This window comes from Triturus cristatus, chromosome 1_1 (assembly GCF_964204655.1).
Source record: "Triturus cristatus chromosome 1_1, aTriCri1.1, whole genome shotgun sequence".
Classification (NCBI taxonomy): Eukaryota; Metazoa; Chordata; class Amphibia; order Caudata; family Salamandridae; genus Triturus; species Triturus cristatus.
Genome location: NC_140579.1, coordinates 957,888,199 through 957,904,082, shown reverse-complemented (window position 1 = coordinate 957,904,082; position 15,884 = coordinate 957,888,199). Strand labels below are relative to the sequence as shown.

Below are 15,884 nucleotides of genomic sequence, written 5' to 3'. Positions count from 1 at the left end.
CAGTGCCTCACATACGTACCCCACACCACTCTCCTGAAATGGGCGAGACATTACATGACTGTCTCTATCACTCAACCCACACTCTTCTGGGCGGTTCTCACACTCATACACCAGTACTTCAACTACGGGGGAACCCCTCTCTCTGCACCTCACATCTAGAGTCGGTAGGGTGTCCTTCCCCTCACTAGGACTATGGGCCCCTACGCTAGTCCCCCAATCCACCTCAGGGACACTGCACACCAATGGAGCTACCTCATATCCTTGAATCCTCTGGTGTAGATCAACCCCCTTCTTCGAGTCAGGTGCCACATCTCTGGGTGGGTGTGCTACACTGTCATCATTACATAACTCAATTTTGCTGCCACCACTGGACCTCACCCTCACTGGTGAGTCCAGGCAATTAAAACTGCTCTCAGGGGACAATCTACCCTCCCAAGCTAACTTCTCCTTTACTGCTATCTGCGCTAGATGTGCCTCCAGCTGGGCAATCTCCATTTGGAGCCTCTCTAATTCCAGCTGGTTCTCCCTCTCCCTCTGTCTGTCCAACTCCTCTGGGGACCATGAAGGGGATTGGGCACTACCCTGGGCACTAGACCTAGCAAGGGACTCCCTACCTATGGGACCCTCCCACCTGTCAGTGAACTCCTCTGGGGACCATTACAGCAATCGGTCACTACCATAGGCACTAGACTCAGCAAGTGACTCCCTACCTATGAGATATTCCATTACACTTTCTCCATCCTCTTCAAATACTCCAGAGCCACCCTCAGACCAACTACCCTCTTGGTAGGTGTACTGGGACTCCAAGAATCTCCATCTGTCTTGTTGCCAAAGCCTCAGGGATGTCTGCAAGGATAGCTGAGTCTCCTTCCTACTCACTGCTAAACCTCTCTCCTCACCGAACCCTCTTAGCTCCTCTAGACTGTAGGTCAACAGGTCATCTATGTAGAAGGTAGGTCTCATTTCAGCAAGACCCATTGTAGCAATAACTGGCAATATCAATCAAAAATAGAATCAAAACCTCAACAACGTATGTGGTTATGTTATGGTCTGCACTCACTTGTAGTGTACACCATAATCACTTTGAACTATTTTTGCAGCATTTTAAGAGTAACCCTATTTTCTAGTACTGTGGCTTTTTACTGTTATTGGTCTTGTGTTAAGTCTATATATAAAGATACTTATTTTTTATAACTACTTGTGTGGTGTCCCTTTGTAATGTTCTGTTCTGTTCTGTGTTACTGTGTATGGTCATAAATGCTTCACACACTGCCTCTGAGATAAGCCTAACTGCTCGTGCTACGTTACCACAGGGTTGAGCAGGGTGTAGCCCGCTTACTCTGACTTAGGAAGAAGGGTCCCTACTTGGACAGTGGACAGCCATTGCCAACTAGAGACCCCCATTTCTAACATTGGTGGTCAGCGGTGAGTATCTGGACTTGCATTTATGATCGCATACAGTGCGCAAAGAGGAGTTCAGTTCAAGGCAGTGGTCACTGCGACCCTTTTACTCACAAACTACCTGGATTCTGTAGCAAAGCAACCAAAATGTCGCTAAGGAGTTGTAGCGATGATTTTCCTCACGCGTGACCAGCGATGCATTGAATCCTTGCCGCAAGGGAGGATGATGCGCTGATCTGTGTGCAGGACAAAGCGCCAAACTTCTCCACGCTAAGCCGGCGATGCGTTGAAATCCTTGCCGGGAAGGGAGGATGATGCGCCGAGCCTTATGCGTGTGCGATCTTGTTGTGATAAAAAGAAATGGCGCTCCGCGAGGGAGCGACAATCCTGATGCGATGCGATGAAAATGGCGAACACTCGGCGTCTGCGCTGCGATGTTGTGAAGCGATGAACTCGATGGTCTTTGGTTAGCGAGCACTTGGAGGCCCGCAAACATGCGATGCGATAATCTTCGGGTTAGTGAGCATTTGGCAGCCCGCAAACGTGTGATGCGATGATCTCCGGTAGCGAGCACTCAGCGGCAGCAGCGCGATGATTTTCCTTACGCTCTTCAGCTGCGGCGGCTCGCCAACGGGCGTTAGCGATGATTTTCAGCACTCTCTTCTCCACAGTAGAACTAGAGGCTCTGGAACTCACAGGAGCCTCACCTGCAGATAGAAATCCTCGCTGCGAGGAAACAGGAGGCTGGTGGTGGAGTCTGATGTGCCTGAGACTCCAGCAGGAGGCTAGCTCTCTTCTAGCCCTTGGGTGATTGCTGTAGCAAGATAAAATAAAAGTTCCTTCAAAGTCCTTTTCCTCTTCTTCCAAGTCCAGTAGTAACCACTGCAGGCCAGTCCAAGAAACAGCACACAAGCACAACGACAGTCCTCTCCTGCAGATTCCTTCAGTTACACGGACAGAGGTTCTTCTTGTTGTCCAGGAGCAATACAAATTGTAGGGGTTTCAGCACAGATATTTATACCCCAAAAGTCTTTGTTCTAAAGAGTCACAAGTCACTGAACCCAGCCAGAACCAGTTCTGCTCAGTCCTGGAGCACTTTGTTTACCAGGCTGCTTCTTTCCTTTCAGAGTGCAGGGCAGAGACATCAGACGCACCACAGGAGGTGGAGCCAGCTTTGTGGAGGGAAGGCACAGCCCTATTCAGGTCCCAGGTGCAACTCCTCCCACCCATCTAGATGCAGATCTCTCTATTCACCACTGGGACACCTCACCCTATCTCCTGGAATTCCCCAGCCCTGTCACTCCAAAACCAGACAGCCAATACACATAACAGCAGAGCACACTGGAAGGCTTAGGCAAGAAAATACCTACTTTCTAAAAGTGGTATTTTCAAACACAGAATATAAAAAGAAACTTCACTAAAATATGTATTTTAATATTCTGAGTTCAGGCATTCTAAATTCATTTTTCTACCATGTTCCTTTGGTCAGTTAGGACTATAGAATGTAATAGTCAAACCTCCCATTCTGGCCTATGGAGAACAGGTAGCCTTACAGTAGTGAAAAACGAAATTGGGTGTAATTCACTACCAGGACATGCTACACACATCAGAGCATGTCCTACCTTACACACACAATGCACCCTACCATAGGGGTGGCTTACAACAGGTAGTGTAGTGTTTTAGAGTTTAGGGTAGTGTATTAGTGTTTGCGTAGTGTAGTGTTTTAGGGTTTAGGGTAGTGTTTTAGGGTAATGTAGAGTTTGTGTAGTGTAGTGGTTTAGGGTAGTGTAGTAGAGTTTGAGTAGTGAAGTGCGTTAAGGATTAGGGTAGTGCTGTAGTGTTGTGTTCTAGGGTAGTGTCGGGGGGGTTGTGTAAGGTAGTGTAATGTAATTGTAGGGAGAGGACTGGGGGCGGGGGAGGGTTGTGTAGGGGTAGGGTAGTCACTTACCTTGCAAACTAACCACGAATATAGCTTTATCACGCATGCCTTTGCATGGTAATGGCATGCGTGGTAAAGGCATATTCGTGGTAATAGTTTGCGATATAATGGCATGCGATGTCATTGACATCGCATAGTAATACCCGCGTTGTAATGGCATGCGTGGTATTACAATGCGATGTAATGCCATACATCCCCAATACCACCACCACCAATACTACAACCAATACCACCACCACCGATACCACAACCATTACCAATACCACCTCTACCACTAATACCACTACCACCACCACCAATACTACCACCACCACCAATACTACCACCACCACCAATACCACTACCACCAATACCCCCAACACCACCACCAATACCACAAATCCCACCTACAATCTCACCACCAATACCAGTACCACCACCACCAATACCACCACCACCAATACCGCCACCACCAATACCACCTCCACAAATACCACCACCACCTCAGCGCCTCTCACTCACTAGTGATAGCAGGGGCACTGTACAAGGCTGGAGCGACAGCCCAGACCATCCCTCCCTCCATGCCTGCCATAAAGCACAACCCGCCCTGCACCAGGAGGTGAAGCCAGGGCCCTACTGCAGCTGGAGTGTTTTTTATTAGACCAAAGATAGCAATGCCACACTGCACACTCAAATCACGGAGAGGGCACGAAATAGCTCCCCCAGCCCCGCTCTTCCTCCTGAGCCGTGACAATGTAATCACAGAGCGAAAGGTGTTGGAGTGCTTTGTTAGTGTTTATAGCTCGGATCATATGTAACTCTCACTTCACACTTTTTATTTTTTTAAGCTTGTATAGCACGCAGCTACCCCCAACTGGGGTGTCCCGGCGCTCCGGATGGTTAGCAGTTGTAAGTATTAATGAGCGGCTAAGGGTTAGTGAACAGCCAGGTCTTTAGATTACATCGAAATAAGCATTTCAATTCTGTCATACGCAGGGACAATGGTAAGCTGTTCCAGGATTGAGCAGTAATGACTACAAAAGCTCTGCCCCCCCATTCTAGATCGATGAAATCGGGGAGTCCGCCAGAGACGAAGATGATTCGATCTGAGTGATCGGTTGGACTGAGCATGCTTAAGTCTAGCTCGGAGATAGGCATGACCCTGACCCTGCATTGCTCTCTACGCCAAGACCATAGATTTAAACTGAATGCGCCTAGTCACTGGCAGCCAGTGTAACTTTTTTGAGTGTGGTGAGATTGGGTGACGATATGGAATGTTGCATATAATTCGTGCCGCAGCATTCTGCACAATCTGCAGGCGTTTGACCAGGTAAGCTGGCGCTCCGACATACAGGCTGTTCGCATAGTCCAGGTGTGATGTTATAAGGGCATGAATAATGGTCCGGCGAGAGTCCAAAGGAAGAAAAGGGATAATTTTACGGATCATGCGTAGTTTACCAAAACACGCAGATGAGACCCTATTTATTTGCGCCTTGCAGGACAATTCATTGTCAAATCAGAATGCAAGATTCCTGGCTGATTCCACCGGAACCGGGGGGGGGATTCAGCTCAGCCGGCCACCAAAGTTGGGGCAGAGGAGGATTTTTTTGATTAAAAAAAAAACACCTCGGTTTTATCCAAGTTAAGCCTAGGAGTGTTGAGTGACATCCAGGAGGAGATGTTGCTAAGGCAGTGTCTGAAGTTAGAAAAGGTAGCGTTAGAGTGATCTCTAAATAAAAACTTTAGGTGTGTATCGTCAGCGTAAAAGATCACTCTGACCTGATTCTGCCACTGTGGCCAACTGAGACAGGTAGACATTAAAAAACAGTGGACTCAGGGCAGAGCCCTGAGGAACTCCACAACTGAGTGGTGTCTTCTCCGAGACAAAAGGTTGAAGGGAGACCTGTTGGGTGCGACCACCCAGAAAAGATCTGATCCAGGCCAAGGGGGTGCCCTGAATCCTAAGACTATGTAGTCTCTCAAACAATATGGCATGAGAGACCGTATTGAATGCCGCGGACAGGTCGAGGAGCACTAGTATTGCAGCATCGCCTGCATCCATGCATTCGCGGATAGTCTCTGCAACCTCCAATAGTGCAGTCTCTCTACTATAGCCGGATCTGAAACCGGATTGCGAATCGTGGAGAAGTTGTTTGGACTCGAGGTAATTTGAGAGTTGTTCTTGAACTACTTTCTCCAGAATTTTTGCTGGTTTAGGTAAAAGGGAAATGGGCCGGTAATTGCTAAAAACAGACGGGTCAGCATCAGGTTTTTTTAAAATGGGAATCAACATGGCCTGTTTCCATGTCGAAGGGAAAACACCAGTTTGTAAGGAGGTGTTCCAGATCAGGTTTAGTAGGGAAATAATAAGAGGGGCCAGAAAACTGAATAGTTGTGCCGGACATGGGTCCATGGGGGAGCCTGATTTGCATGCCAACAATTTTGAGATGAGGTTACAATAGAGATGGGTGTAAAAGACATAAATGCCTCCTCCTTAGTTACCCTAGAGTTAAGAACCGGGGAAGCCGTGGAAGGGCTAAACATGGACAAAATGTCCAAGATTTTGTCATAAAAAGTCAGATAGACCATCACAGAGTCCTTGGCTAGGGGGGGTTGAACTGGATAGTGCAGGTGGTTTGGAAAACTCTCACTATTTTGAACAAAGTTTTTGAGAAGTTGTTGGCGGAGTTGACTTTCTTAATAAAATACTCTCTCATTAACGTACGTTTAAGTTTGTGGAATTTCTTAATGGCCGCTCTATAGGTAGATTTTGCCTCTGGATCATATGATTGTATCCAGCTCCACTCAAGTTTTTTGCAGAGGCTCTTCTCAGCACGCAGGGCAGGGGAGAACCAAGGAGCTGAGGGTGTTAGTCTAGAAGAGACCAACGGTCGCATTGGGGCAATAGTGTTTATGGCCGAGGATAGCCAGCCATTGAAATTTGAGACATCAGTGTCTAGATCCCCTACTGACAGCCATGGAGAAATGGAAAGTGCGGGGGCCATCGTTGAGCAGGTGATTTTACACCATTTCCTACCATAATCCCGGGCTTTGACGGAAAGGGTAGAGCGAGAGGAAGTAGCCAGGCTGAATGGGATAAGGAAGTGGTCTGACCATGTAAGAGGAAGGGGTAATGCTGTGGTCAGATTGGGATGATTGGTGAAGAATAGGTCCAGCGTATGGCCAGCCAGATGAGTGGGGCCACTGACCCGCTGGTTCAATTTGAGGCCCTCCATGGTGATTAGGAGCAGCCCCGCTTTGGTGCAGGAGATGTCATCCACATGCAGGTTAAAATCACCGAGTATTGTAAAATGAGGGTGTTTCAGCGATAGGTCGGCAGCTGTAGTGTAGAAGTCAGTAAGATGTTGGGGAGGAGAACCAGGAGGTCTGTATATGAGAATACCTACCAAAATTGAATTTGAAGCTTCAGAAATACTAAAATACATGGCTTCTAAAGGGCCAATGTTAGCGAGTTTCCTAGAGGAGATCTTCCAACCTGAGCGCAGAATCCCCGCAATCCCACCGCCCACCTTGGAGCTGGTACGATTAATCCCCACAAAACGATATTCAGGGGGGATAGCAAGGTTGAGGTCAGGATTCGAGGAGTCCTTTACCCAAGTTTCAGTGAGAAATATTAAGTCCCATGCATAAGTTGTAAGGGATAGCCAAATATCTCCTGAATGACTGGGTAGCGATCTACAATTAAGCAGGCAGGCCTTGATGTTGGGAGGGAGGTCAGTTTGCTCATCTGCAGGTCCGGCAGGAGATGGGGGTAGCACGGATGGAGCATTAGGACCTGGCTTAAAAGAGAATGAACAAATGGCACAATTGAAATGGACCTTGACGGACCCAGAGAACTTACTAAGCGTCGGGCGCTGCACCCTTTATCTTTGACTTCAAGTAGTTGGGACCTGGTCCAGTGAATTCGTGCTCCAGCGGGGCAACCGCAGCATGGCTAGTGCTAGCCACGGAACAGGTGCGGACAGGCTCAGACGTGCTTGCCTTTGGCGCGCCACCGGCGCGCCCGCTGAGCGCGTCTGCTACGCGTCTGGACTGACATGGCTTTTAAATAACAGCTGGGTTCTAGACCGCTAACCCGCTAACTCCTCCCCTAAGCGAGACCGGAAGCAGAGTCCCTGGCAGCCCTCATTACCCTCCACAACAATCAGGCAAGCCCGTGGTGGACCGGGGTAGGGGCTTGTTGGACTCGGCCCTTTTTGGCAGGTTCCCCCCTCAACTTTTTGCCTTGTCTGTAACCTGGTGTTGGTGATTTTAGGCCTCTGGGCACTTTAACACTGTGGTCCAGTGTAAAGTGTGTGCGCTCTCTGTGTACATTTGGTGAGATTGGCCTGCCCTCCCATAGGAATGCATTGGGGATAAGTGTGTCCGTGGTAGTTCCTGGTATGAGAGGAGCAGCAGGGAAGAGTTTAGTATGTATGAACTCGTGAGATTTAATGCTGCGCAATGGTGTGCGCAGATATATGGTGACTGGTGGAGAAATGCCACTTTTAGAAGTTGGCATTTCTGTGTGCTGTGTGTCTGCCTGATGTGAATTACATGTCTGGCTTGCGAGTGACAGGAGCTGAGAGGTGTGGGTGGCTCCAGGAGGGGCAGGGTGAGTCAGCGCTAGGCTGAATGGAACATCTGGGCTAAGAGTAGTGGGAGGGGTAATCTCCTGACTCTGAATAGGATGGTGTCTTCCCTAGTGAATGCTGGCTCCGCCCCCGTGGTGTCTGATGACAAGCCCCCACCTGTCAAAGGGGGAGAGGAGCTTGCAAAACTAAATAATCCAAATCCTGAACCAGTTGCATCTGGTTCCCCCATGCCCTGAACTCTAGACAAAGAGTGTATAAAAGTAGGGGCTGTGACCCCATGATGTTGTTCAATTCTGTGCTTGGGTGCTGGTCCTGACCCTGCTGGGGCCCTGGAGGAACCGCCATAGGGGCTTGCCTCCTGGCTGGAGGGCCCTGTGTGCTGGCCTCCCTGGGCCCAACTTTGCCCCTTGGACCTGAAGGACTTCCTACTGCTCTAGCGCCTCGTGAGCGCTATGCTTTATTTTAATTTTCCCCAAGAAGACAGAAAAGGAGCATGGGCTGCGCAGCCCTGAGCTGCAGCCCCTTGATACAGGCATCATTGCAGCTGCCCACCCCGCGTTTGGATTTGTAATGGCCTGTTTTGAGGATAGCGGGTGCCCACCCCGCTCTCCTGCTATTTTATCTAAGGCGGGTGCCCACCCCGCTTCGTGGCTTTATTTGATATGCGTGTGCCCACCCCGCTTATGCGGTATTTTGGCGGCTGCCTACCCCGGGTCTCCGCTATTTGAAAATATGCGGGTGCCCACCCCGCCTTGAGTATTTAAGTGATGGGTGGGTGCCCACCCCGCATCGCTGCCAAGACCCAAATGAGGATCACCGCTGCGGCCCGGGCGAAAAGAGGAAGTCAGGCCAAGTTGCCTGGCATTGGGTGGGACACGCACAGGAAGTCCCGCCGGAAAAGCTGCCTGGAGCCTCGTGGGCTCCACAGCAAAGTCCCGGGTCCCAGGAGGGGGCCTGGGTGAAGAGGTGAAGCAGACGAGGCCGCCGCTGGCAGCGCGGGGCTCCTGTGAGGAAAGGGAAGCGCGGCGTCCGCAGGTGGAGAGAGGAGCAGAATGCCGGTCCCAGCCGGGAGCGACGACAGAGGAGACTTCCGCCCACAGCCCGGTGAGTGGGGCCGATCGGAAAGCAGCATGTTGTTGGTCAGGAACCCTTGGGGGCTCCAGGGGCTCATCGTGAGTGCCTGAGCGGTCCTGCTGTTGCAGGCTGCTCCCACGTGGGGCAAGTGTTCTTTTCAGAGCCCGTGTGGCTCCAACGAGGGGGCACGTGGTTGGCGAGGGCCCAGAGAGGCCCGTGTCCCCTCCTGCATATGAGGCACAGTGTCAGGTGCCAATTGCATGAACAGTCCCGCCGTTGCGGGCCGCTCCAACGTTGGGCATATTAGTTTCACGAGCCCCAGAGGGGGGGCTCAGGTCATTTTCACCAGCTGCCCCACGTGATAGAGGGCAGCTGCAACGTTGCGCAGATCTGTTCAAGAGGGCACAGTGAGTACCGATGCCCACGTTCTGTTTCCCAGCTGCCCAGCATTTAGTGGGCACCTGCAACTTTTAGGCCAGTACCTGTGCGCACTTTCTGCTTGCTGCATTAGCAGCCAGAGGGCTAAGGGGATAGATAGCCCAGGAGAAACCCTGACATTGTGGACAGAGGGCATTGGGGCACCCTGTGAGAGGCCAGTTGGTAATGTGCTGTGTGCACTTTATCTGGCTTGTGAGGCCTGTCATGTTGTGATGTTTTGAGGTAGTACCTATTTGCGTAATGTGTTTATGCCTATGGGGTTAGTGCATAATGTGTTTATGCTGGTGAGGCTCATTGCGTAATGTGTTTATGCTGATGAGTTTTGCATCTAGTGTGGGTTTATGTCTAATGTGATAATGCTTAGGTCACTATGGTACCAGTAGTTACTGGTTGTGTTTTACATTCACTTACCTGTTCTGATGGTTCTGACCGTGGCCCGATTGGCCTGGTCCTGTATATAGTTCCCTGTGAATATTGCCTAGTGCCAGTGGGCACAGTGTAAATGTGTGATTATATTTCTAATGTGTTTATGACAATACAAAGGCAATTTTTTTTATATAACCTTGTGTGGAGTTCCTTTTGTGGTGTGCCTAGTGTGTTGCTGCTGTGTGTGTGGGTTGCGCAAATGCTTTACACATTGCCTCTAGGATAAGCCTGACTGCTCGTGCCAAGCTACCAAGGGGATGAGCAGGGGTTATCTTCAGCGTGTAACTCCCTTGCCCTGACTAGAGTGGTGGTTTCTGCCTGGCTTTGGTGCAAGCCTTAGCCAACCAGAAATCCCATTTCTAACAGGGCTGAGAAGCAGAAAATGGAGGGGTGAGTATTCTTAGTGTAAAGTGCAATCCACTATGTAATATGCAAGTGTAGAAGTTTTAAAAGCAATAAACAAATTAACAGAGTCCTTAAAAAGCAACATAGCGTCCGCTGCGCCTTGGGACTGACATGGCTTTTAAATAGCAGCTGGGTGCTAGACCGCTAACTCCTCCTCTACGCAAGACCGGAAGCAGAGTGCCCGGCAGCCCTCACTACCCTCCACAACAATCGGGCAAGCCCGTGGTGGACCGGGGTAGGGGCTGAGAAGCAGAAAATGGAGAGGTGAGTAGGCTTATAGCAAAGTGCAATCCAATATATAATATGAAAGTGTAGAAGTTTTAAAAGCAATACAAATTAAGAGTCCTTAAAAAGCAACGTAGCTGGCGCGAGTAACTTACAACACTTGCACATCTTCCGGTCTCTTCCTCTGATATTTACAATCTAAGAAGCGGTTGTGAAGGCCCTTTATTGCAATGCAATAGGTCTCGCATTTGCGAGAGTTTAAGCTATTAGTATTGTAAATGACCGTGCCTTTTATTTATGTTTTAAAACCCATAACATGAATAAAAGGCATTGTCATTTACAATGCCAATAGCTCAAACTCCCGTGAATGTGAGACCTATTGCATTGCAAATGCTTGTTAAGCTCGGAAGGTGGACAGCGGTGTTAAGGGAGATAACCAATCTTCTGTATCTGTTACTGTTCAGATGTGTGTTCTAGAAAAACCGATTAGCACTGTAAAGTGGTTTTGGAAGAATAGGCCTGCCCCATTTCTTTGCAAATGCATCCCGTCGTAAATTAAGCACAGTTGACATAGGTGGTACTTATATTTTGAAAGTAAAATGATTTCCAATTTTTCTTGCAGTTGATTAAGAAAAAAATATCGAGCTGCTTGAAGGCCCTGCAGATTCGGTATGTGACCTCTGATGCGGTGGTCACCAGCGAGGACGCGGATGCAAACTCTCTTTGCAGTGCACTAGAAGCAGTGTACATCCATGGGCTGAAAGCAAAGCATGTCAAGGCAGAGGCGGCAGTGCGAGGCAAGAGGCTGAGCGGGCGCTCCAGCCTACCTCAGCCCGTCTTCTGGACCCTCTTGAAATCCGTCACTCACCGGTGAGTGCCCTTCAGACTTTGTTTCCACGTTATGGGTCTGTTGAAGTTTCAAAACAATGGGGCGCACTTTCACCACAGCATGTGCATGACAAGAAAAAGCCCCCCATACCTCCCCCCCTCTCAATATGCAGTTAACGTGTTCAGATAAAAAACTAATAACCTGGCTTTCTGGATGTTTTCTTATATTGTGGTGTATAAAACAAGTAGAAAAGTGGAATAGGGTTGGTCTTCAGAAGACGACACCTTCTGTATGTTGGATGTAGTTGTTTTACTGCACTAAATTAGCACTTTAAACATCAGCTGTCATTATCACCCCGTTCAGTGGTTCTCATTTTATCAAAGCTGAGGTGTCTGCATGAGATTATCAAGTTGCCCAAGTATTTCAATAGTAGAAACATTAGCCTGCTGATCTATTTTAATGACTCTGCGTACTGTCCCAGTGTTCGAGCTGGTAAAATAGCTCCGTGGGTTAAGCCACCCTCTGCAGAGAGCTGGAAAGGTAGCTCAGTGTGTTATGGCACCCTCTGTAGGGATCAGTCTAGCCGCTCTCTTAGTCCAATGTGGCACAATCTAGAATGATGTACTGTTGCCTCAGGAGGATTTTATTCAAACTTTAGAATGGTGAACGTAGGAGTAGGCCCTACAAGGATTCAAACCTGTGGTCAGCAGTGTACCCCAAAATCTCAGCAACATGAGCAGTCTAACTCTTTTACGGGAATTTGACTTGGCGAACTTAAGAAACTGAACACTATTAGGTGCGGTCTAAAGCAGTTCTTGCTTTAGACTGCACCTCAAGCAGCTCTTGCTTTAGACTGCACCTCAAGCAGCTCTTGTTCAGACTGCACCTCAAGCAGCTCTTGTTCAGACTGCACCTCAAGCAGCTCTTGCTTTAGACTGCACCTCAAGCAGCTCTTGCTTTAGACTGCACCTCAAGCAGCTCTTGCTTTAGACTGCGCCTCAAGCAGCTTTTGCTTTAGATCGCACCTCAAGCAGCTCTTGCGTTAGACTGCACCTCAAGCAGCTCTTGCGTTAGACTGCACCTCAAGCAGCTCTTGCGTTAGACTGCACCTCAAGCAGCTCTTGCGTTAGACTGCACCTCAAGCAGCTCTTGCGTTAGACTGCACCTCAAGCAGCTCTTGCGTTAGACCGCACCTCAAGCAGCTCTTGCTTTAGACCGCACCTCAAGCAGCTCTTGCTTTAGACCGCACCTCAAGCAGCTCTTGCTTTAGACCGCACCTCAAGCAGCTCTTGCTTTAGACCGCACCTCAAGCAGCTCTTGCTTTAGACCGCACCTCAAGCAGCTCTTGCTTTAGACCGCACCTCAAGCAGCTCTTGCTTTAGACCGCACCTAAAGCAGCTCTTGCGTTAGACTGCACCTCAAGCATCTCTTGCGTTAGACTGCACCTCAAGCAGCTCTTGCGTTAGACCACACCTCAAGCAGCTCTTGCTTTGAAAATCCGGAGCGAGCTGACTCTGATCCCTGTCTATACCCACCCCTAATTAATTAAGGAGGGTCGATAGGCAGGAAAGGAAGAATCCTTAACTATAATACCATTAAGAGAACCTGCATTCAAAAAAAGGGTTTGGACGAACACGCACAGCATAACAGTGTATAATCAATGAGGAAATCTGTGGCGTGCTTCAGAAGTATGACTCACTGATCAGAGTGTGAATTACAACAAAAATGGAAGCGTCACCCAACTTGCGATGACCCACAATCCGACCGGCGTGGGATCTAAGAGTTTGTTTTCCTTATAAACAAAAACGTTTGAAATCAAGTTTATACATGTATCCAGAAGCTTGATTTATTTCCAAAACGATATTGTACATTTCATATCGATCTTGTATATGTCCAGGTGAATCAATGAATATTAATCAATCTCAACGAGTCTCCCAATGCATTTCGGGCATCATAGTGCCCTTCGTCAGGGAAGAATATCTAAAGAATAAAGATGACATGAGTAAGACCACCGAAGAGATAAACAAGTACCAGACTGTACACTCACGAAGAGAGAAATAAATCAACGCTTGCACGCAGGCACACTAATAAAATATCATTGCGCGCAAAGAATACCGAGTGGTTTGCGCATCCCCCTGAAACCTTTACTATGCAAAGGCAACCCAAGATTCGTTGAGAAGTGCCATCTTAAATAAAATGCTCCCTCGACCTCATACTCCACATCATTGAGGAATTGTCTAAAATTTTGGAGGATTTGACTAAAGAGATAGCTTGTACTCAGACAGAATTGACAAACTTGATGACGTCAGACGATTTAACAAAGACCCTAGAAGACAATTAGACAAATATAGTCAAATATAGTCAAGAAATTGAAGAGCGAAAATACGCAAATATAAGCGCGACACCATTGACTACAAACTTGGTGAGGTTTATTCATGGGTGGAAGTCTATGCCAGACTCAGACAAAACAAACCTTACAACCCACAGAGTGAAATTGACACATCTTCATCAAAAAGTGAGACAAGACGCAAACCAACACTTAATGTGCAGCAACCAACACCTCATACAAATCAACCGTCTACAAGTAGTACACACGCCACATCAACTCCCAATGTTCCATTTTTAGGTCTCGATGAGCCAGCGCATGCGCTGCTCTGCGAGACATTTAGTAGGTGGGTTTTGAAAGTGCTACCCCACGCTTTGGCTGGCCTAGCGCTTGCGTTCGCGCACGCAGCTGCCATCTGGCTTTTACGGGTCATTAAGCGTGTGGACGCTGCAGCTGCTTTCACATTTGCAGCCGCGCGCCCACTCGCTCCGCCCTGTCTGTGTCCATGTGGAAGACCGCTTGTTTGTTCTTTTAGCGCGCGCGCGCGCACAACTCCCACTTGTTTCATCATGCCCTGGAGACTGCCCTTCTTGCCTGCATTGGTTCACGGTTGGTCTTAATAAGTAACTGTTGCACTCTACTTTTTCTTTTGCCTTCGCTTCTTTGCTTCTTTTGTTAATTTCCTGCTCATGTTCCCTACTCCTGCTTGTAGCTCCAAGCACCGCCCGCGTCCCGCTTTTCCAGCAATGCGTGAACAAACCATACTTGTGTGTGCCAAACACTACCCAGAAAAATCAGTGAAATAAGCAAGTTTATCTCAGTGCTCGCATGACACGGTTCAAACATAGAGCAGAGCTTTCTTGTTGGGTTGGTTATTTTGGAAACCTAAATCAATTAAAGTGAAGTTTGGGGAATTTTCTGCTGTTGATCAGTTAAAGGGGGTGTTAGAAATGGGATATCTGGTTGGCTAGGGCTTGCGCCAAAGCCAGGCAGAAACCACCACTCTAGTCAGGGCTGGGGAGTTACACGCCAAAGATAACCCCTGCTCACCCCCTTGGTAGCTTGGCACGAGCAGTCAGGCTTATCCCGGAGGCGATGTGTAAAGCGTTTGCGCGCGCACCCAGCAACAACACCCAAGGCCCACCACAAAAGAAACTCCACACAAGGTATTATATGAAAATAGCCTTTGTATTATACCAAAACACATTATATAAAAACACACACTCTACAATGTGCCCACAGGCAGAATTTACAAGGGATTATATGTACAGGGGACAGGGCCACATTGACCACTGTCAGGAATTAGCACTTTTAGAATTAGCACTTGGTAGGAATAACACTTTTAGAACATAGCACATACAATCACTGTAGCACCAATTAGAACATGTAGCGCACAACCAGTAACCACTGGTAACAGGTAAGTACCACCTACGCAACCCTAACCACCTTAGGAAAATATTACGCAGGGAACCAGGACCTCACTAGCACCACCTGTACTAGGAGAAAACAACCACCTAAGTATCACAATACCTGTAGGGGTATAAGCACATTACACATGACGCATAAAAACACATTCAGAGGTGTAAACACAAGGCACATGACGCATAAAAACACATTCAGAGGTGCAGGTTTAGGAACAATAGCGCAAAAACTCACATTAGCCACCACCTGTGGCAGTCCCTAGGCCAAATGGCCTTGTCGGGGCTAGGACGCCCTGTGTCCAGCAGAGTCAGGGCCAGACTGCGCACGCAGTCAAGGCAAAACACCAAGCGCCCAGGAGCAACTGAGCACAGCCTACACGTTGCAGCTGCCCACTAAGTGCTGGGCAGCTGGGAAAATGAGCGTGGACACCACTGTGCCTTTTAAAACAAATAGAGCAGTCACGTGGAGCCTCTCGGGGCTCTAACCACCAGAAATGCCCCCTAGAGCCTTCGTGGCTCAAGAACAATGTGCCCCCAACGTTTGAGTCCCTCTGGACTCTGAGCAAAATACTGCCCCCGTTGTTGGAGTGCACCAGCGCTCTAAAATACACAATGCCCCGTGGGAGCGCACTCGCGCTCTGAGAAAACAATGTCCCCCTTCGTTGGAGTCCTGCTCAGGGACTCGACCGAATCATGCCCCCAGATGTTGGAGCCTCGGGGCTCTAAACAAATATGGGGGCCAACGTTGGAGCGGCCCGCTGCCTTCCGGGGCCGCTCTTGTCCGTAAAACAAATGCCCCTCTAGGCTGGAGCGCCTCTAGCGCTCT

At 48.8% G+C, this 15,884-nt stretch overlaps 1 protein-coding gene across 1 annotated transcript in view; it reads left to right on the top strand.

Annotated features, from left to right (window-relative positions):
• PLEKHM1 (pleckstrin homology and RUN domain containing M1) overlaps positions 1-15,884 on the top strand; it is a 448,316-nt gene that overhangs the window by 197,358 nt on the left and 235,074 nt on the right. The window contains exon 3 of the mRNA XM_085650998.1: positions 11,105-11,352. Coding sequence (XP_085507124.1) covers positions 11,105-11,352 — 248 coding nt within the window. The remainder of the gene's footprint in view (positions 1-11,104; positions 11,353-15,884) is intronic.